Here is a 22916-nt window from a genome sequence, read left to right on the forward strand (position 1 = left end):
GAGGTGAGTAGACTTTGGAGAGCCTGGGTGGGGGCACTGGGTTTGGGGTCACGCAAAAGTGAGGCAGGATTTGTGAGGTCATACCCTCCACTGCCTGCAGCCCCTGCGTGCAGTAGATGTTTGCCTGGCAAATGAATGAATGAATGAATGAATCCCTGCTTCCAGCACCTCACCTGGAGCCTTTCCCCGCCTGTTTCCTGGGAGAGCCCCGCTCCCGGCACCGCCCTCCCCCTAGGCTGACCCAGGGTGGCTGCTTCCTGGGGTCAGGGTTTAGAGCAGCCCTGTATCCTCTCTCTGCTCTGGTGCTTCCATCTATGAAAGGAGAAGTCAGAAGAGATGTCTTCCAGACATTTGCAGTTCCGAGCTTCCTCTTTCACTCATCTGTGGATGGTCACGGCCCCCCTCTCCCCCAGAAGCTTCCTGTTGGGGCTTCCTCCCCGGACAGACAGGCAGGTCCAGAAACTGGACAGTCCTGGAAACTCCTGGCTCCTTGGACATGGACAGGTTGCTGCTGCTGCTGCTGCCCCTGCTACGGGAGGGTGAGTGCGTGGATAGTGGGGAGAGCAGGGTCCCGGCCAGGACAGGGCTGGGGCTGGAGCTGCAGCTGAGCCTCTGTGTCCCCCCAGGGTCCCTGCAGCAGGATCCGTGGTACCAGCTGCAAGTGCAGGAATCGGTGACAGTGCAGGAGGGTTTGTGTGTCCTTGTGCCCTGCACCATCTCCTATCCCTTGCTTGGCCAGACCGACTCTACACCCATTTATGGTGAATGGTTCCGGAAAGTGGATAGACCATCCCAAATGGACCTTCCCATGGCCACAAACAACCCAGGCAGGGGAGTAAAAAAGAAGAGAAAAATCCCATTCCACCTCCTCGGGGACCCTGGGGCGAACAACTGCTCCCTGGGCATCACAGACGCCCGGAAGGGGGACAGTGGAAACTATTATTTTCAGCTGATGAGAGGTGATGTGAAACATAGTTACAAAAATAACCTGCTCATTGTGAACGTGACAGGTACGGAAGGGTCCCCAGGAACAGATAACAGGGATGGGGGGGAAGGACGGACCCCCCTGTCCCTCCACCTCTAAGGGGGACACTGGCGCATGGTCACATCAGGGTTGGGCACACACAGGGGTCCCCTCTGTGGTCTGGCTTCTCCCTCTCTGCTCTCCAGCGCTGACACGGACCCCCGATATCTACATCAAGGAGCCCCTGGAGTCCGGCTCTAGCAGCCACGTGACATGCTCCGTGCCAGGGGCCTGTGACCAGGCCACACCGCCCACCATCTCCTGGACCGGGGCTGCCCTCCACCCCCCAGGACTGGACTCGAAGGGGGCCTATAACTCCTCGGAGATCCTGCTCACCCCTGGCCCGCAGGACCACGGCACCAACCTCACCTGCCAGGTGACCTTCCGCAGGGCTGGCGTGAGCACGGAGAGGACCGTCATGCTCAACGTGTCCTGTGAGCGCGGAATCAGGATGGCGGGGTGCTCGCGGGGCGGGGAATCGGCGCCGGTGACCCGCAGGCCAGGGGCTGGGAGGGTCTGCCGGAAGGATGTAGGCCCTGTTCTGCTGTGCTTCCAGTTCTGTGCCTCCTGGGGCGTGGGGGGCGCGGAAGGGTCAGCTCTGACTCTCTTCCTCACTGCGTCTCTCTGCCCTAGACGCCCCCCAGAACCTGACCATCAGCATCTCCCGAGGAAATGGCACAGGTAGGAAGGGAGGGCCGTGGGGATACAGCGGGCATGGGAGAGACGGGAGAGCCCCCATTCACTCCTAGACAGATTGTTTTTTATTTACTATTCATTTCGTGCGAAGATGATTTGTCAAACATATGCAGATTATGAGGAAACACCATAAAAGGAAGACCCGGGGTTTCCCTGGTGGCGCAGTGGTTGAGAGTCCGCCTGCCAATGCAGGGGACACGGGTTCGTGCCCCGATCTGGGAAGATCCCACATGCCGCGGAGCGGCTGGGCCCGTGAGCCATGGCCGCTGAGCCTGCGCACCCGGAGCCTGTGCTCCGCAACGGGAGAGGCCACAGCAGCGAGAGGACCGTGTACCACTAAAAAAAAAAAAAAAAAAAAAAAAAAGGAAGACCCGGGTGGTACTTACCACCCTGGGTAAGAACTAGAAGATCATCTCCACCTTTGGAGCACCCGATTTTAGCCCCTCCCTTCTGGCCTCGGAGAAAGCCACTACACTGAATTTTGTGTGATTCTTCTTTTTATTGATTTCATTTTACTTTCTTTATTTTAAAAATATGTATTTCTTTATTTTTGGCTGCCTTGGGTCTTTGCTGCTGCACGCGGGCTTTCTCTAGTTGTGGCGAGAGGGGCCTGCTCTTCGTCTCGGTGCACGGGCTTCTCTTGCTGCGGAGCACGGGCTCTAGGCGTGCGGGCTTCAGTAGTTGTGGCACGTGGGCTCAGTAATTGTGGCTGGCGTGCTCTAGAGCGCAGGCTTGCTAGTTGCGGCACATGGGCTTAGTTGCTCCATGGTACTTGGGATCTTCCTGGACCAGGGCTTGAACCCGTGTCCCCTGCATTGGCAGGCGGATTCTTAACCACTGTCCACATTAGGACATTCACAATGTGGTGCAACTACCCAGCTCAACCTAATTCCAAAACTTTCCCATCACCCAGAAAGAAAGCCCTGTACCTGTTAAGTACTCAAGTCCTCTTCTCCCCTCTCTCCAGCCCCAGGCAACTACTCATCTACTTTCTGTCTCTGTGAATTTGCTATGAATTCTGGACATTTACAGAAATGGAATTATACCATATGTGGACTTTTGTGTCTGGCTTCTTTCACTTAATGTGATGTTTTCAAGGTTCATCCACATTGTAGCATTGATCAGAACTTCCCTCCTTTTTTTACGGCTGAATAATATTCCACTGTGTGGATGGACCACCATCTGTTTCTCCACCCATCTGCTGATGGGCATTTGGGTTGTTTCTACCTTGTGGCCGTTGTGAATGGTGCTTCTCTGAACATTCCTGGACAAGTAACTGTTTGAGTCCCTGATGTCAATTCTTCTGTGTCTGTACCTGGGAGTGGATTTTCTGTGGCAGAGCTGCCTTGACTTTGGTGTGGCAACATCTCATGATCTTGACTTTCACCCGCAGTGCTTGGAGCTGTAATGACCATGTCTCCTTGTCGACAGACCATTCCACTGCGGAACTTAGTTTTCCATTCCATTTTTGTTTTTGTTTTTCTCTTTTCCGTTCTACTTTTTTTTTTTTTTTTTTTTGCGGTACGCGGGCCTCTCACTGCTGTGGCCTCTCCCGTTGCGGAGCACAGGCTCTGGACGCGCAGGCTCAGCGGCCATGGCCCACGGGCCTAGCTGCTCCGCGGCATGTGGGATCTTCCCGGACCGGGGCACGAACCCGTGTCGCCTGCATCGACAGGCGGACTCTCAACCACTGTGCCACCAGGGAAGCCCTATCCATTCTACTTTTGACAAGCGTTTGAGTTCACTGATTTTAGTTTTCCTGGGAATGTCCCTTCAAACATTCCCCATTTCCTGGGCGAACAGAATAGCCTTTCTTTTGGGCAATACTTCTAAAGCTTGACTGAGCACACACATTTCTCAACGATCTTGTGACAATGAAGATTCTTACTCTGGAGGCCCAGCAAGGCCTGCAAATCTGCATTTCTAACCAGCTCCTGAAGGGTGCTGATCTACTGGGTCACAGTCCCTACTCTGAGTTATGAGATTATAAGTTTTAGGGCCAGGAGCATAATTGTGGGGCCTCAGGGATGTATATATATATAAGTTTTTAATTAATTAATTAATTTGGCTGTGCTGGGTCTTAGCTGTGGCATGCAGGATTTTTTTTTTTTTTTTTTTTTTTAGTCGTGGCATGCGGGCTCTAGTTCCCTGACCCCACGGATCAAACCTGGGCCCCCTGCCTTGGGAGCACGGAGTCTTAACCTCTGGACCACCAGGGAGGTCCCTCAGGGATGTCTATTGTCGATGCCACTAGGTGAGGCTATGACAGAATAGCTCTGGAGTGGCCACACGAGAAACTGGCAATGAATGTTGCCTGGGACAAGAGGAATTTGTCACTTGGGGAGTCAGTGTGGGAGGGACTTCATTCTGGACACCCCTTCCTTCCTCTGTGAATTTTAGAATGCGAGATGTGAACGCCCTATTTATCCTGAGATAACCGGGGCAAAGGAGGTGAGGAGGTAGAGACCAGGTCCTGAAGAGCCTTGAAGGATCTGGGACTTGAATTTTGGATACTTGAACGGCTAATGGTGAGCAGTTCAGGAAGGAAGGAGAGAAACGTGGATGAGGGCAAATGCCTCAGAGAAGTTAAGGGGCAACCCGTGTCCATCCACAGATGGACAGATGAACAAAACATGGTCTATTCGGACAATGGATGAGATTCAGCCACGAAAAGGAATGAGGCACTGATACACGTAGATGAACCTTGGAAACATCATGCTGAGGGGAAGAAGCTGGATATTTACACGTCATGGCCAGAAGAGACAAATCCATAGAGACAGAAATTAGTGGCTGCGTAGGGCTGGGGTGATGGGAGGATTGCGGGTGGTGGCTAAGGGGTGCAGAGTGTTGTGGGGGGTCATGAAAATGTTCTAAAATTGATTGCGGTGATAGTTATCGCATGACTTTTAGGTGATATGTAAATGGAGTTGCATGGTATGTGAATTATATCTCAATAAAGCTGCTTAAAAAACTACTTGTGGGATTCCTTCCCAACTTAAAAAAAAAAAAGTAGAAAGGAGAGAGACAGAAACAGGGCTTCATAGCCTGGGCTCAGCTCTCTCTTTCTCTCTGTGTCTCTGTCTCTGTCTTTGTCTCTGTCTCTCTCTCTCTCCAGAGTTGAAATACCTGGGGAACGGCTCATCTCTTCCTGTCCTGGAAGGAGAATCTCTGCGCCTGGCCTGTGTCACCGACAGCAACCCCCCAGCCACACTGAGCTGGTCCCGGCGGAGCCAGACCCTGAGCCCCTCACATCCCTCGAACCCCGGGGTCCTGCAGGTGCCCCGGGTGGTGTCGGGCCATGAAGGCGAATTCACCTGCCTAGCTCAGCATCCTCAGGGCTCCCTGCGGACCTCCGTGCGTCTCTCCGTGCAGAGTGAGCTGGGAGGAGGGAGAACACCCAGGGAGAGGACACTCAGGTCCAGGGGAGGGGAGGGGCACGCTGATACTTCTCCTTCCCCACAGACGCCCCGCAGCTGCTGGGACCCTCCTGCTCCCAGGAGGAGGAGGGTCTGCACTGCGACTGTTCCTCCCGAGCCCAGCCGGCCCCCTCCCTGCGCTGGCGGCTGGGGGAGGGGCTGCTGGAGGGGAATTTCAGCAACGCCTCCTTCAAGGTCACCTCCAGCTCGGCTGGGCCCTGGGCCAACAGCTCCCTGTGCCTCCGCGAGGGGCTCAGCTCTGGCCTCAGACTCAGCTGCGAGGCCCAGAACGTCCACGGGGCCCAGAGCGCCACTGTCCTGCTGCTGCCAGGTCAGGGGGCCTGTTGAGGGCAGAGGCTTAGGGGGAAAGGAGTCTCCATCCTTTGAAGATGGAGCTTGTGGGGAGAGGGGCCTGGACGGGAGGGGATGAGAGACAGGGGTGGGAGCAGAGTTCTGTTCTTTGGCTGGTTGGGGGCTGCAGAAGAGGAGAGCTCAAATTCTGTGGGAGGAAGGGGCACGAGGGTCCTGGGGCTTGGAGGGGAGTCACCCTACACCCCGATCATCTGCAGGGAAGCCCAAGCTTGGAGGAGAATTCGTTCTGGGGGCCGTCGGAGGAGCTGGCATCGCTGGCCTGCTCAGTCTCTGTTCCTGCCTCATCTTCTTCACGTGAGTGTCATGTCTTGGGGGAGGGAGGCGAGTGCAGGGGGCGGGAAGGGGTCTGAGCCCTGGAGTCCCAGGCAGCCCCCCCTGGAGGAATCTGGGTGGTGCAGGGTTTTGGAGAACTGGGCCTTGAGTCAGGGAATCAGCGCAGGGTCTGTCCCCACCCCTCCATCCCAGCCATCCATGAAGGGCGCCCGTTCTCATTATGAAGGTCAATAAGGTGAGGCGCACCCCCTGCCCCCTGGCCTCGGTCAGCCCTTCTAGCCTCTTTTTTTGTTTTTTTTTAAAAAAATTTTCTTATTTTGGGGCCACACCGTGTGGCACTTGGGATCTTAGTTCCCTGACCAGGGATCGAACCCATGCCCCCTGCAGTGGAAGCTTGGAGTCTTAACCACTGGGCTGCCAGGGAAGTCCCAGCCCTTCTAGCCTCTTAAGCAGGGAGGACAGTAGTCGCCCTCCAAGCTCTGAGCCAGCTGGGCTGCTGAAAGGTCCTGGCTTCCCCTTTCAGAGTGAAGACCTTCAGGAAGGCCCCCGGTGAGAAGGATGCGCCCTCCATGCTGGGTCCCACCTCCCAGGTGAGTGACGGGCGCTCTGTCCCTCGGGATTCCATCTGGCTATCTCCCCAGCATGGCCATGGCTGCAGTCCTCTTGATGACTTAGACGCTCATCATGACCCACACAGGCTTTTCCTCTTGGACCCTACCAACACAGTCACCCAGCCCAGTGACCTGGGAGTCACCCTTCCCTCTGCTCTCTGTCTCCTCTCTCAGAGCCAAGGACCACCCAGCCATCTTACTGATTGTACTCAGTTCCAACTGGGCCCTCCCTACCCCCACCTCCTCCTTTCTCTCTGGACCACTGACCCACTTTCCCCCCACTTCCTACCTTACCTCCCCAAGACAGGATGCCACAAGGCTCTCCCTAAAATAATTATTGTCTACTATCAAGTTTGGGGGTCCCCAAGACAAGCTCAATTTCAATAACTCACCAGAAGGACTCACAAAACTCACCGAAAGCTTTTATACTTATGGTTATAGTATATCACAGGACAAGGATAGAGATTAAAATCAGCTAAGGGAAAAGGCACATGGGGCAGAGTCCGGGGGAGACCAGGCATGAGTACCCAGTTGCCTCTTTCAAGTGGAATTGTGCAGAAAGTGCTTAATTCTCCCAGCAATGATGTGTGATAACATGTATGGGCTATTGCCAGACAGGGAAGCACACCTGAGCCTTCACATCCAGAGTGTTTTTTCTTTTTTTTGGCCACACTGAGCAGCTTGTGGGATCTCAGTTCCCCGACCAGGCATCAAACTCATGTCCCTGCAGTGGAAATAAGGAGGTCTAACCACTGGACGGCCAAGAAATTCTCCCATACCCAGCATTTTTATTGGGAGTTGGTTACGTTGGCATGGCTGACTGCCCACATAGCTTAGTGTCCAGTGTCTGCAGAGGTGTGATACTGTGTGACCCAAGGCCCCCACCATCTGTCACATTGTTACACCATCTAGTGTGGGCCAAGACCCGGGTGAACACAGACACTCTCATCAGTCAGGATATTTCAAGGGCTTAGAGGTTCCCTCCCAGGTGCTGGGGCAAAGGGTCACATTTTCTTTGGGCAAGGTTAACCCTTTCTGGTGCAACAAGATCCTTTGATTTTAGGGTTCATAATGCAATTGGGTGATTGTGTTTGCCTGAACCTCTGAAATGCTGAGTGGTCCCTGAAGGGCCATCCAGGTCTGAGCAAATCCCTGTCCTCACACCATCCATCCCATTTTTGTCCCATCTTAATTTGCAATTATATAGTAATATAATTGACTACTGCTTTAATGCCTGCTCCCCGCCATCCCCCCACCCCCACCCCAGCAAGTTGCAGGAGGTCAGGAATGGTGTCTTCTTTGTTCCTCACTGAATATTCAGAGCCTGGCACCAGGGGAGCTCTTCCATAAGGCAGCACTGGAGTCAGAAAGATCTAGCATAAATCTTGGCCTTACCAATGACTAAATGTGTGATTTGGGGATATTTACTTAGCTTCCATTTCTCCACCTGATAAATGGGGATAATAGTGTCTCCCAAGTAGATTGTTGTGAGGAATCCAGGAGACTGGCAACTAATTACTAAGGCCCAGGCATTATCACTCTCAAGCATTTGTTGAATGAATGAATGAATGAATGGGGGCCTCAGCCAATGTCTGGAATGAATAGATGAAAGACTGAATGTTCAGTTTTCAGGTTTACTTATGGACCCCAATTGCTCTCTTCCAGTCCTGTTATCCTAATATGACCCCCTTCTTTCCCTCCACTCAGGGTTACCAGCATGAGTGTCCTCCAGGCAGCCCCCGGGACCTCCCCCTACCAGTGGTGGCCGCCCCCACTTCTGGGGTGGAACGGGAGCTCCATTACGCCTCCCTCAGTTTCTACATGCTGAGGCCCTGGGAGCCTCGGGACCAGGAGGCCGCCAGCACCACCGAATATGCTGAGATCAAGATCCATAAATGACGACCCCCAGCTCTGGAGACCTCCCCCGACCAGAGCTCCCCAAAGACTCTCAGCTGAGGCTGTCGTTGGGCTGCATCGCATCCCTCCGCCCCACCTGCCCCTCCCCCTCCCCCTCCCCTCCACAGGGACCCACCCCTGGGGCACTTCCTCCTCCCAACACATTGCATACTGGCCTCTCTCTGAGCCTGCTTCCTGGAAACTCAATTTGTGTATTTTCTCAGACAAAAAAAATCATTCACTGATTATCTGAAATCAATGATTCAAGGGTACCTCTTGAATTTTGTGTCCTTGATATTCTGGTTCTCCTTAAGTTTCTGGTTTTGCAGAATCTGCTTATAAAATTCCTTGCACTTCCAGTCTGTGTCCATTTACACTGTGATATAGTTTTTACGGGGGTCACATCCAACTGATTTTGTTCTTTTTTCCATTGAGTGTCCATTTAATTTTTTCCATTGTTTCCATTCATGAGGAAACATGCCCAACAAGAGCATTATGGGCCAAGATAGGGAATAAAGTTAATAACTTCATGCTGATGACTGTTCTTCAAATTGGAGGTGTTGAAGCATGTAATTCCATCTTTCATAGCGGATTTTGCTTTGCCATTTTTCAGGATCATGTTGCATCTCTTGATCAATGACCTTTAAAAATGGTGTCCACCGACAAAACAAGAGCATGGTTGCCACTTTTTACCCCCTTCCTCAGCATGACACAAGATGGTTCCATGTGCTCTCATGCTGGCAGAGTATTTGGTAACATCTGTGTAAGAGGATCACATTCTCCAAGGGGTGAAGTCTTTTTGAAAATATCATCATGGGAATGCCACAGTAATTATCCACTTCAAGTCAGAATTTCTTCTCACAGACGTTGAAAACAAACAGATGGTTACCAAAGAGGAAAGGAGGCAGGGAGGGATAAATTAGGAGTTTGGGATGAACAGATACACACTACTATATATAAAAGAGAGAAACAACAAGGACCTACTGCATAGCTCAGGGAACCGTATTCATTATCTTGTAATAACTAATAAGGGGAAAAAATCTGAAAAAGAATCTATATGTATCTATGTATAGCTGAATTACTTTGCTGTACACCTGAAACTAACACAACATTGTAAATCAACTATACTTCAAATTAAAAAAAAGAATTTCTTTTCCTGTTCCAAGTCATGTCTCTTTTAAGAATAGCCTTGACACTTAAAGAAATTTTCCATCAATTCTTTAAACAACAGAGCACTCAACATTGTTTTCTGTTCTTTTTATATATTTATTTTTGGCTGCCTCGGGTCTTGGTTGCTGCGCGCGGGCTTTCTCTAGTTGCGGCGAGCGGGGGCTACTCTTCATTGCGGTGCGTGGGCTTCTCATTGCGGTAGCTTCTCCTGTTGCGGAGCACGGGCTCTAGACGCGCGGGCTTCAGTAGTTGTGGCATGCGGGCTCAGTAGTTTTGGCTTGCGTGCTCTAGAGCGCAGGCTCAGTAGTTGTGGTGCACGGGCTTAGTTGCTTCGCGGCATGTGGGATCTTCCTGGGCCAGGGCTCGAACCCGCGTCCCCTGCATTGGCAGGCGGATTCTTACCGCTGCACCACCAGGGAAGTCCTCTGTTCTTTTAATTTGCATAATTCTATGGCTAAACAAACCCTGGAAATTATAAGTAAGCAATGAAACATGCTTCCCCCCATGGATTATTTTATTATTTTTAGTTTGGCCGTGCCGTGTGGCTTGTGGGATCTTAGTTTCCCAACCAGGGATTGAACCCGCACTCTCAACAGTGAAAGCACCGATTCCTAACCACTGGACTGCCAGGGAATTCCCATGGATTATTATTATCTTCTTCTATAAATTTTATGTATTTATTTATTTATTATTTTGGGCTGCACTGGGTGTTTGTTGCTGCGCACAGGCTTTATTTAGTCGCGGCGAGTGGGGGCTACTCTTTGCTGTGGTGCGCGGGCTTCTCATTGCGGTGGCTCCTCTTGTTGCGGAGGGGGCTTCAGTAGTTGCAGCACGCGGGCTGCAACTAGAGAAAGCCCACCCAGCAATGAAGACCCAACGCAGCCAAAAATAAATAAAATAAATTAAAAAAATAAATAAACTAATAGCAATTCAGTTTAAAAAATATATCATCTACGTTTCACAATGTAGATGTGAAACATCTACATCTCACAACGTAGATGTGAAACATTTCACAAACACCCAACATAATTTGCATTTGTAGACTCTCCACCAAAGCAGGGCAGTAAAAATTTCCCCATTAACTTCCAACTGGGTGTTAAAAATAAGACAACAGGCCCAAAATGGAGTTGCTTATGCTAAGCCCCACGTCACCAAACAGAGACTCCATGACAGTGTTGGCTCTTCCAGAAATGGCATCTTAAACCATCAATCAGGAATCATCTGATCAGAATTAGTTAAGCAATGTGCCTGACAGACCCCTGCAGTCCCCTGAAGAAAAGCAAGTTTGCAATAAGCAACCTGCTTTTTTTGCCTAGTAGAACTTTCTTTCTTTCTTTTTTTTTTTTGTGCGGTACGCGGGCCTCTCCCGCCGCAGAGCACAGGCTCCGGACACACATGTTCAGCGGCCATGGCCCACGGGCCCAGCTGCTTCGCAGCACGTGGGATCCTCCCAGACCAGGGCACGAACCTGCATCCCCTGCATCGGCAGGCGGACTCAACCACTGTGCCACCAGGGAAGCCCAGCAGAACTTTCTTGTTCCTGCTTCCTTCTGCCTCTAAAAAGTCTTTCAACATCTGTTCTATCTGCTCGACAGGATGCTGCTCAGTTCAGGAATCACTGAACAGAGCCGATTAGATCTGTAAAAGGTACTCAGCTGAATTTTAACATCCATAAGGAAGTCTCTGCAAACACTTGCTATCGTTTCTGAGGTCTCATCCGGAAGGAATTTTACTTGCAATAGCCTTAGAAGCAATCCTTTTTCATAAGAAAAATATTTCACAAGGGAAGGGAAGTGATTTGTCCTTCCCAGCTGCCTACTGGGCGGCCCCTCTTGGAGATGAAACCCCACACCTTGCTAGGGAACCACTGACCGAAACTGCCCGCCTTTGCCAAGCACGATAATAACCGCTTGCATGAGTTGTCTCATGACAGGAGGTCCTGATAAACAACACGGTGCTTGCGGGAGAATTCAGGAAGGGCCAAAACGAGGGAGGAGACGCCAGTCGGTAATATGTCCTGTCAACCTCCCGCAAATCCTCATGCTAGAATCCATCTTGGCGGAGAGATGCGTGCACCACCAGGAAGGACCCCGAGTCAGCCCAAATATGGGCACAAGCAAGATGCTTGGCCAGAAACAACCCGGAAACTAACCCCATCACCATAAAGCTTGAGACCGCGAGCCACGTGGCAGAGCCATTCTCCTGGGTCCCTTACCCTGCTGCTCTCCGCCGGGGCGCCCCTTCCCAATAAAGCCTCTTGCTTTGTCAGCACACGTGTCTCCTTGGACAATTCATTTCTGAGTGTTAGACCTCACTCTCGGGCCCTGGAAGGGGACCCCTTCCGGTAACAACTTGAGTTTACTGAAGGCTCAGAGGTGCCCTGCAGTAAAAATTATTTTAAAACGCACACCCCCAGCACCACAAATGTCTCACTAACCTTGAGCCAGGGTTTCATTTTGGGGCAGAGGTGGGAGGGAGGGGACAGAGGACAGGTTCCAGCCACTGTCGGCCACATGGTGGCCTGTGAGTCACTTCCACTCCCCTGGGCCCTGTGATTCTCATCTAATGCCGATGACCACACCCTCCTCTTTCAGAGGTTGGGGGATGAGCTACCAAAACCTGGGCTCTGGAGACAGATTAAAGCGGGCTCATTGACAGGGAGGGAAACTGCCCACGTTCTCGCTGCTCTGCCAGGACGGACGTGGGACTCTCCCATTGTCTGAGCAGCGCTGGGTCTCGCTGCCTTTGCTCGCTCAGAGAGAAGGGTGGAGGACAGGGGGCTGCTGGACTTTGATGCTGCAATAGCCAAGTGCACCGAGGGCAGGATGACGGGAGGGGCAGGTGTTGACTATGACCGTCCCTCTTGCCTGATCTGGGGCCCTGAAGGGTGGCTGACGTCCCTCTTCTTTTGTGGACTCATCAACACAGAGGGGCTGTAAGTAGGAGACTTTCTGATGGGTTTTCTCTCTCCTTAAGGACTACCTCCTTCTGGAAAGGATTATACACACTTCCTTTCAGCCAGGAAACGATCATCAGTCTGCCAATCTCCTTTCCTCTCCTGAGCAGGGAGAGAATCAGGGCGTCTCAGAGCAGTTTCTTCCCCCATCCGGCCTCTGATTCTCCCCATCTCAAAGCAGGGTGGATGGTGTAAGATATCCAAGGTCCAGTTCGGGGAGGCGGGTTTATCCCCTCCTCCGTCTTAGCCTCTCCCAGTCTAATCATTGGCCACGTGCTGCCGGCCAGCCTGCCTCTGACATCTCTCCCCAGGCCCTCCTTTCCTCTAACTACCCTCCCACGGCTTCCTCCCTGGTCCCTCTGAGTCCAGGCTCCCCCCAAAGGTGCCCTCCTGTCCCGAGGCCTCTCCCTCTCCGTCACAGCCCGAGCTTTGTCTTCAGAGTGCCAATCACCACATGAAGTCGCCTCCTTGAACACCGTCTCCTCCCGCTTGACTGCAGGCTCCATCAGCTCAAGGACCTTGGCAGGTGTGTTTGGTTCATCGGGATCCTCTGTGCAGCATGGTGCATGTCATACAGCATGTGCTCAAGAAACGCCTGCTGAATACTTCTCGAATGAAAGGAAGGGTGAATGTATGGAAGAGAAGAAGGGTAAGTGGATGGGAGAATGAGTAGTGAATGAATGGATGGATGAAAGGGTGAGTGGATGGAGGGATGGATGGAGGGATGGATAGATAAGTGAAAGAATGGATGGATGAGTGTCTGCCTGAAAGTGTGAATAGATGTATGAAAGAGTAGATGGCTGGGTGAAAGCTTGAAGGGATGGGTGGGTGGGAGAAAAAAAAATGAGCTAAAGTTTTCCAAAAGGAACTTCTTTTGCAGACACTCAACCCTCCAAGCTCCAATGAAACCATTTATTGCTACAGCATAGTGGTGCCGATGGCAGCGTCCTTACTGAGAGGACCAGCCCAACCCCCGTCTGTGAACTGGGGGTCTTCTCGGTCCAAAACGCCAGTGGCTGGTGGGAGACAACGGCTGAAGGGAGGGATGGTCAAAGGAGGGAGTTCACAGTATCTGAGCCTAATTTCCGGGTTCCCTGAGGCTGATCTAGACGGATGATCTAAAGAAGTGGCAGGAATGCACATTCGAGGGATCTTTCTAGAAGCTTGTCTGTGATTCTATAGCAGTCCTTGAGTCACATATCTTCTTTTTTTTTTTCCTATTTCAAACTGCAGGCTGAAAGTTCTAGAAGACGATAAAAATGGCTGTCAGTGTCATTCATTCAAAGAGCACCCTTTAAGCCCCTACTGTGTGATAGGGGCTTTCTACTTTCTAGGGATGCGAGATACCACCACGAACAAGAGGAACAAGAAGACTTTGCTGGGCTTACAATCTGGAGGAGAAGCGTGGAGACACGACAGATTAAACACATGTTTCCCTCCAGAAGGCGACAAGGGGAGGCCTCGGGATCTGAGAGGCAGTGATGAGAAGGAGCCGGTCATGCAAACCGAAGGGGAGGGGCTTCCCTGGTGGCGCAGTGGTTAAGAATCCACCTGCCAGTGCAGGGGACACGGGTTTGAGCGCTGGTCTCGGAAGATCCCACATGCTGCGGAGCAACTAAGCCCGTGCACCAGAACTACTGAGCCTGCGCTCTACAGTCCGCAACACAACTACTGAGCCCGTGTGCCACAACTGCTGAAGCCTGCGCTCTACAGCCCGTGTGCCACAACTGAGCCTGTGAGCCACAACTACTGAAGCCCATGCGCCTAGAGCCCGTGCTCCGCAACAAGAGAAGCCACCGCAATGAGAAGCCCGCACACCGCAAGGAAGAGTAGCCCCCGCTCACCACAACTAGAGAACGCGCACAGCAACGAAGACCCAACGCAGCCAAAAATAATAAATAAATAAATTAATTAAAAAAGAAGGGGAAAATCGTCACAGACCATGCGAATGGCAAGTGCAAAGGTCCTGAGGTAGGATTGAGCTTGGCCTGGCCTAGAATCTGAGGGGTGGTTGGGCGCTCGGGCCAAGGCAGAGGCAAGATGATCCTCAAGTTACTCCAAAGTCCCCGGGCTCCTTAAGGAGCATCTCTTCATTAAGTTCCTAACCAAGGGACAAACTTGGCAGTGAGTAAGTGGTCCCCAGAGAGTGAGCTGTAGTGATCCTGAAAGGGGCCGTTCGGTCTTTAGCTTTTAAATTTCCATGGTACTGGGGGTGGGGGACAGGGAGGTACTGTAAGACAGGCCAGCACTGACGGGAAGGCTGGACTCACCCACTCGGTAAATATGGGTGGAATATTTATGAGCCAGGCCAGTGATGTGAGTGAGAAGCACAGAGATGCAGAAACAGACGTGACCCGGCCCTCCCGGAGCTCACCGCCAGCAGGTGACCAAACTCTGGGGGGTCCGGGCAGAGGCAGAGCCCTGGAGGAGAGGGCTAGAAGAGACTTAGCAGCTGCCTGCAGGGACAGAGCTGGGGGCAGAGAGGGGTATGGGAGGACCCAGAGGTCTCTCAGGACAGCTGGGGGTTGAGGGGACAGAGACTGGGAGGGTGGCAAGCTGGGTGGAGGTCACGCCTTCACTTTTGGAGAGTGTCTGTGATTAAGGCAGGGAGCCTGCTAGGTTACTAAACAAACAAACAACCTGGCATCTTTGGAGTGCTCTGCACCCAGGCACTGTGTGAAGAGCCGGACACACGTGTTACCTCGTGGTTTCAGCTCTGGGATGTGAGTAAGGGTTGCAGGGCTGAAGAAGCACCTGTCGTCAAGGTGCCAAGAGAAGAAGACCACACTGTGGGAGACAGGCTGCCACCCACAAGGATGCTCCTCGAGACGCACGCGGGCCTGCTTCCTCGGCCATGGCGCTGCTGATAGCGGGGCGGCCTGTGTGTCGCACAACAGGAAGCAGCATCCCCGGCCTCGACCCCTGAGATGCCAGCAGCACCTCTCCTCAGGCGTGAGCACCAAAAACGTCTCCAGACACTGCCAAATGGCCCCTGGCGGAACACTGCCTCTGTCTGAGAACCGCTGAGTTGGACAGACACTGAGCTTTGAATCCAGACAGACATGTGAGAGAAATGACAACCCCACGGACAGGGGAGGGCCCTGGGGAAGCTGCTCCTCAGAACCCATCCATGCTGCCTCACCAAAATGAACCGTCAAGGGAACTGAGTTTATAAGTTTGACCTTCCACAGACTCCCGTACGCTCTCACTCAGTGCTAAGGGGAGTGTAAATGAGTGAGTACAGCCCCCGGGGAAGAGCAACCTGCTTATCTCCTTCAAAAGAAATCCATCCTCAGGCCTGTGTGCACACGGGTGTTCAAGGTGTTTTGTCTGGAAAACAAAACCCTGGCAAAGCAAGCAAACACCCAGCCACTGGCGTTATAAAGAGCATCCTTCATCTCCACCATCGAAGAGCTGCAAGACTGTGGGGGAAGGAACCAAACGGTATGAACTGCCCTTCCCCATTATCCCAAGGAATGGCCATATGGGCTCAGTGGAACCACAACGAAAAAGGCAAAAGGACCAACACAGCCCCTTTTATAAAGATGTGGAATGTTTTGTCAATGTGTTCGTCCACGTGTTGTACTGTGTGGCCTTTCTAGTTCCTGGGCGTTAGCTCCCCTACTTCCCTATGTGTGTGCTTACTGTAGTCAAACATTAGAGTCATCACACACACACACACACACACACACACGAGCAAGGTGAGGCACTGGACACAGAGCCAGGGGTTTTGGTGGGGGACAGATGGGGTTTTTTGGGGGGTGACCCAAAGGAAAGCAGAGACTGCAGGTGGATGGGTAGAGGGATGGAGGGATGAGAAAAGGGACAGAGAAAGACAGAGAGACTGACAACATCTCGGTGCTAACTTCCAGGCCCCAAATCCAGTCACACCTAAAGCTTCCCCCTCGGAATAGTCTAGTGACAAGGGCCAATCAATTGCCCTTTTCCTTAAAGCCAGTTTGAGTCGAGTTCCTGCTACTTGTGCTACTTGTGATGGCCGGGGGCTGGAAGGTTCAAGAATCCTGTGGAAAAAGGCAGCAGCTCACTGGGAAGTTGGCCCCTGGAGTATAAACATCAAATGGCATCGGTGGAAACAGCGGTGGGAGCTGGGGAGAGGGTTAAGCCTCACAAACTCTTCCCACTGGAACGCACCTAGGGTACCACCTGGAGGTCCAAGGGGTCGTAGGCCGACACCCGCAGATCCTGAAGCAGGGCTTTCAGATTGTTCCTCAGGGCGGTGTAGGGCGGCTTCTCCTCGTACTTGAGGGCCATCACCACCTTCAGGTACTTCTGCAGGGTCTCTGTGGTCAAGACACGGGAGGAGCCTGAGAGGGGTACCCAACCCAGAGCCTGAGGGGCTCTGCCTAGAGGGTCTCAGCCGTGCTGCCCATTTGCTCAGTGCTTCCTCTGTGCCCGGCACTGCCACGACCACTTAGATATAAATTGTTTTTTTGGGAAAACATCAAACATAAGCAACAGGAGAGCGGTACCATGAACAGCAGCGTATCCGTCACCCAGTCTCATCAGCAGTCAACTCAGGCCCATCTTGTTTCATCAAAACCCCTACCCCTTCCCCGTCCTGTACTGTTTTAAAGCAAACCCAGGCTGATTATACAATTTTATCTCCGACTATTTGGTGGGTATCTAGATGGGAGCCAGCAAGCTTGTACGCCGGGAATCTCTGTGGCCAGGACCCAGCTCAGCTGTTCTCCCACGGAAGGCCCACGGAAGGCCCACGGAAGGCAGGAAGCCGATGGGCGCCGCTGTGCACCAAGACTACTTTATTGATGGACTCTGCAGCCTGAACGTCAGACAGGTTTCACGTGTCACAAAGTGTTCTTCTCTTGACTTTTTTCCCCAGCCATTTCAAACTGTAAAACAATTCTTAGGGGACTTCCCTGGCAGTCCTGTGGTTATGACTCTGCGCTTCCACTGCAGGGGGCACGGGTTGGATCCCTGGTCAGGGAACTAAGATCCCGCAAGTCAGGGTATGAGGCCAAAAAAAACCCCACAAAAACTTAGTTCACTGGCTTACAAAACCAGGCTGGCTGCCCCAGGGACGGAGTTTAAAAGATAGAGGCTGTTTTAAAAGATAAAGCCTTTTTGTTGTTTGTTTTCCCTAAATAGCACAATGCCATTGTTACACTTTTTAAAAGTGCCAATTATGAAACCAATACAGTAATCATAATAGCTCCCACTTGAGCAATGCCTGTCTCAGGCTGGCCCTGAGCACGTTTAATTAGTGCTGCGGCAGAAGCTAAGGCAGCACCCCTGGGCCCAGCTCTACACTGAATTCTCGGGACAACCCTCGGGAGGTGAGGGCTATTATTGGCCCCATTTTACACGTGGGGGAGGGGAGGCTCAGAGAGGCTGGTAAACCTGGGGCTGAACTTCCTTCTGGCCCCGCCCACCCCAAGCCCAGCCCCACCAGCCCCACTGGCGCCACCAGCTCCACTTCCCCGTGACTGCCTTAGAGTCAGCAGAGCTGCAATAAACTAACCGTGGGGCTCCTTGTCGTTGTTGTTGTTTTTTTTTTTGGTCATGCTGGCGCAGCTTGCATAATCTCAGTTCCCCGACCAGGGATTGAACCTGGCCGGGCCCTCGGCAGTAAAAGCCTGGCATCCTAACCACTAGACCACCAGGGAACTGCCAATGGGGCTCATTCTTACGGAGCAAGAGCCCGAGGCTGGAGGGGAGAGTGACTTGAGCAGCACAGACATGATCTGAATGCAGGGATTTCAGGTAATTTAAAAATGAGTCCTGGGCTTCCCTGGTGGCGTAGTGGTTGAGAGTCCGCCTGCCGATGCAAGGGACGCGGGTTCGTGCCCCGGTCCGGGAAGATCCCACATGCCGCGGAGCGGCTGGGCCCGTGAGCCATGGCCACTGAGCCTGCGCGTCCGGAGCCTGTGCTCCGCAACGGGAGAGGCCACGGCAAGTGAGAGGCCCGCGTACCGCAAAAGAGTCCTTACAGACTGGAGGGGATAAACTATCCTTTTCCGGCTGTCTTTCCGCCTCATGTTTAGAGAGCAATGTAGACGTCCTACAGCAGGGACGCTGGAAAAAACCACTCCCCCAAACGAAACAAAAACAGCCTCAGTCTCCAGTAAGAGGGATTGGCTTTAAAAATGACGGTTTACATGAAAAGATGCTCAACAGCGCTAATCATTAGAGAAGTGCAAATCGAAACTACAGTGAGGTTATCACCTCACTCCGGTCAGAATGGCCCTCAGCGAAAAGTCTACAAACCATAAATGCTGGAGAGGGTGTGGAGAAAAGGGAACCCTCCTACACTGTGGGTGGGAAGGTAAAGTGGTGCAGCCACTATGGAGAACAGGATGGAGGTTCCTCAGAAAACTAAAAATAGAGCTACCATATAAACCAGCAATCCCACTTCTGGGCATATACCCATAGAAACCTCTAATTCATAATCATACACACACCCCAGTATTCATAGCATCACTATTTAAAGGAGGCAAGACAGGGGAGCAACAATGGAATATTACTTAGCCAGAAAGAGAATGAGATAATGCCATTTGCAGCAACATGGATTATCAAGCTAAGTGAAGTAAGCCAGACAGAGAAAGACAAATATCATATGATATTGCTTATATATGGAATCTAAAAACAAACAAACAAATGAAATTATAAATAAGACAGAAATAGAGATATAATTAGAAATACATTTTATAATATAAAATATAAATATAAGATGTATTTCTAATTATAACCCATTACTCACAAACATATATATGAGTATAAATATGTATCACTGAAGATATGGCATTTCCTTAACTTCTGTAAGGCATTCATAGTTTTCTGTTTTTTAATTTTTAAAAATCCTGTTTTTGACCTGTTAAACGGATTTCAGGACTAATGAGTCAGAACTGTAGTTTTAACTGACGTTAAGTGTATTATACCACAATTTTTAAAAAATACCCATAAAATTCTACAAGTATTGACACAGAAATCTCTAAGGTATCATCTTCTTAAATGAAAAAGTAAGTCAGAGACCAATATACGTAATATGATTCCATTAAAAACCCCCACACATTATGTGTGTGTGGTTGCATGTGTGTGTGTGTTGCTGTTATTATTGTTCAGACACACTTCTGAAATTTGGGGGAAAATTTCTGTTTTTCTACAAGGGGCACAAATACATGTGTGATTTGGAAAACTCAAAGAAGGAAAATAGACTGGTGTAAAGAGAGGCATCCTCGGGATGGGCCTGAGCCCCGGTCCCTCCAAGGCCCCCGCCTGCTCCCTCCCCTTGGGACATACCTGAGGTATTGATCCAGCGACTGCGTTGTCTCACAAGGCCTTCTGGGTTGTCAAGAAACCTGAGAGGACAGAGGTACATGTGAAAGGCCTTTTAGGGAAGGAGAGCAACCTTCTGAAACAGGATGTCTGGTAGATGTGCCCTAGTTCTCATTATTCACGGTAGTCAGGCCTTGGACACTGAAGGAGCAAATTCTGAGCCAGGAGTTTACCAGAAGCACAGTTTCCAATCGCAACATTTTTACCAACTGATCAATGCATCACCTGGTTTTACCTGTGTGCCTAAAGACACCTTATTTAATATAATGTTGATCCATTCACATGGATCTCTGGTCCAACAGCACTGAAGGATGCTCATCTCACACATGTATTTCCTTGCGCTTAGCCCTTCATCACTATGCTTGGGGCCATTTTAAACAGCAAAATCCCCCCCCAAAAGCATAAAAGTGTGGAAAATGTGGCACTAAACAGACCACATGAAGGACACTTGTGAGCTGAAACAAGAAGGCAGAGTGTCGCCTTGTTCAGCCTCGGCTAGGATCACGTGCATTGGGCAACTCAATTTTCTCCACTCTGCGTGTCTGAGAATGACTTCGAAAGCCATTCAGAGTATTGATTTTGGGTTTACAAATACATTTTAGTGAAGAGGTCAATTCACAAATACAGAATCTGTGAATAATGAGGATCAACTATCTATCTGTCTATCCACACACATATTTGTATACATATACATGTATAAACACACAGACACACACACACCCCCTCTTGGACCACTCAAGAAAAATGAAAGTTGCGGGGGAGGGATAAACTAGGAGGTTGGGATTAACATATACACACTACTATATATAAAATAGATAACCAACAAGGACCTACTGTATAGCACAGGAAACTCTACTCAATATTTTGTAATAATCTATAAGGGAAAAGAATCTGAAATAGAATATATATATGTTCACGTATATATTCATATATATATCCATATACATATAACTGAATTACTGTGCTGTATAATGAAACTAACATGCTGGGGACCTTCCTGGTGGCGCAGCGGTTAAGAACCCGCCTGCCAATGCAGGAGACACGGGTTCGAGCCCCGGTCCGGGAAGATCTCACATGCTGCGGAGCAACTAAGCCCGTGCGCCACAACTATTGAGCCTGCGCTCTAGAGCCTGTGAGCCACGACAGCTGAGCCCTCGTGCCACAACTACTGAAGCCCGCGCACCTAGAGCCCGTGCTCCGCAACAAGAGAAGCCATCGCAATGAGAAGCCCGCACACCGCAACGAGGAGTAGCCCTGCTCTCCGCAACTAGAGAAAGCCCGCATGCGGCCACAAAGACCCAACGCAGTCAAAAATAAATAAATAAAATAAATTTATTAAAAAAAAAAAAACTAACATGCTATTGTAAACCTACCTCAATTAAAAAAAAAAAAAGCAAGAAAGAGAAATGAAAGTTCATCCACTTCCTTGGCTCCATCCTCAGAGTCCTGGCCTCCTGTATCCTCCTCTGGCCTGGACCACCGGGCTGGCTCCCCACTGTCCACCCAGGCACGGGGTGCTGTCCTCCCCTTCCCCGCCCCACAGCCCACAAGTCCCCAAGCCCCACCCCCCTGCTCCCTAGCACTCTCTGCCCCATCCCCCGCTCTGTCCATGGCTCTAAGCCCAGCTCAGGCCTCACCCTTTCTCCCTGGACCCCAGCCTCCTCCCCAGCTTTCCATGCACCCCCCCCCCCACAGCCCCAGAGAGTCTTTCTATGCCCAGAGTGGACTCTGCCCCTCCCTGCTCGCAGCCCTCCTGTGGTTCCCCAGTGCCCTGCTGGGAAACCTCTGGCAGCAAAGCCACCAGCCCCTGTGGCTTTGCCTCCCTGGCTTCCTCTCCCTCCATCTCATACTCCAGTCACACCAAACTCCTCCTAGCCCAACCAGGTCACACATCCACCCACATCCCCTGGCCTCTGTACATATTGCTCCTCTGCCTTTGGCAGCCTTTCCCCACCTTGACCCCCAGTGAGTGGCTGCTCTCCCTTCTGGACATGGCTTGAGGGCTGGTACCCTGGAAGCTTCCCCTGGACCCCTGCAGGTTGAGGAAACAGATCCCTGCCGAGCGTCTGCACACCCTGCGCATAGGTCCACGGGTCTCCTACAGCAACTCTCATATGTGCACAAGAAGGGCTGGGTCTGACCCTTGTCTCTCCCCAGCAGCTTCAGGATGCATGTGGTAAATGATTGAGCGAGCGAGTGATGGCAGAAACGGGCCGTGCCAGCCTCAGGACACTGTAAATTGTGTGAGCAATTCTCCCATCACAGGCTGTCACTGTGTTCGCGGGACCTCCCCGCCCAGTGGCAGCCTTGAGAGCAGGGACCAACTCCGACCAGGAGTCTGTGCTTTCCCTGCTGGGGGCCTTGCACAACAGAAAGCCATGGGGAATCAAATTGCCTCTCCTCTTTCTTTTATTCATTAATTCTGTCATGAACTAGAACTTTCAAAAAAATGAATACATATTTGCTGAGTTAATGGAAAAAAGCCACGCACACCAGTAAGACGTCGGAGAGGACAGGTTAGGGCTCCGGAAAACGTGCATGTGTCAACACTGCCCCCTTGTGGGCCCTTTGGTTACTGCCTCAAGTCAACCGACAGAGGCTGGGTTGGGGGTGTTTAGAATGAGTCCCACATCACCACTGATGCTCCCTGTGGAGTATCTTCATGTTCCCCGCCCTCCCTCTGTGATCGTGGCTGGGATCTGGGGTTCTGGAATCTTACTTATTCTGAAGTCATTGATATGAAAGTGACTACTAAGACCTATTTTATTTACTCTGCGTCCGACTTGGCAAGGGCGGAGTCTCTTAGTGAAGCATGTCACAGTCACATTTGTTTAACTCCTGTGAAGGGGAAGGTGGGAGAGCGGTGAAAAGGGAGATACGACTGTTCTTAGGAGTTAGAGGCGGTAGGGGGAGGGAGGATCCAACCCAGTGGAGCCTCAGGAAGCAGGTTCAGAACGCACGAATGAACGAACAGAGAGTTCACACATGTGACATGCTGTCTACCCAGAAATCTTGCCTCCCCTTCGTCTGCCTGGGAAACTCCTCGGCAGACCGGGTCAGGCGTCTCTTGGGTAAGGGCTCCCAGGGGCCCGAGGCCAGGTCACGTGCCTCCCCTCTGCTCCCAAAATGCCCCGGGGCTGCCTCCACCCTCACAGGCACCAATCACTTCCTGCCTGCGTGTCTCCTCC

At 51.4% G+C, this 22916-nt stretch overlaps 2 protein-coding genes across 3 annotated transcripts in view; one reads left to right on the plus strand and one right to left on the minus strand.

The window, feature by feature from the left end:
- Positions 1-496: 496 nt before the first annotated feature.
- Positions 497-8291, plus strand: SIGLEC11 (sialic acid binding Ig like lectin 11; the record flags this gene model as incomplete). Its single annotated transcript, XM_082863483.1, has 9 exons — positions 497-539; positions 627-1010; positions 1129-1458; positions 1658-1705; positions 4836-5093; positions 5183-5467; positions 5706-5802; positions 6305-6371; positions 8100-8291. 9 exons carry the CDS (start codon positions 497-499, stop codon positions 8289-8291), a joined length of 1704 nt encoding a protein of 567 aa, XP_082719609.1.
- A 5047-nt stretch (positions 8292-13338) lies between these two features.
- VRK3 (VRK serine/threonine kinase 3) overlaps positions 13339-22916 on the minus strand; it is a 41186-nt gene continuing 31608 nt past the window's right edge. For both annotated transcript variants that reach the window (XM_082863486.1, XM_082863485.1), the window contains 3 exons: positions 19693-19751; positions 16567-16715; positions 13339-13657 (listed from right to left, as the gene is read on the minus strand). In XM_082863486.1, the coding sequence (XP_082719612.1) occupies positions 16567-16715; positions 19693-19751 (208 nt within the window). In that variant the 3' untranslated portion in view covers positions 13339-13657. The remainder of the gene's footprint in view (positions 13658-16566; positions 16716-19692; positions 19752-22916) is intronic.

The sequence above is a fragment of the Leucopleurus acutus genome (assembly GCF_964270905.1).
Source record: "Leucopleurus acutus genome assembly, chromosome: 20".
Lineage (NCBI taxonomy): Eukaryota > Metazoa > Chordata > Mammalia > Artiodactyla > Delphinidae > Leucopleurus > Leucopleurus acutus.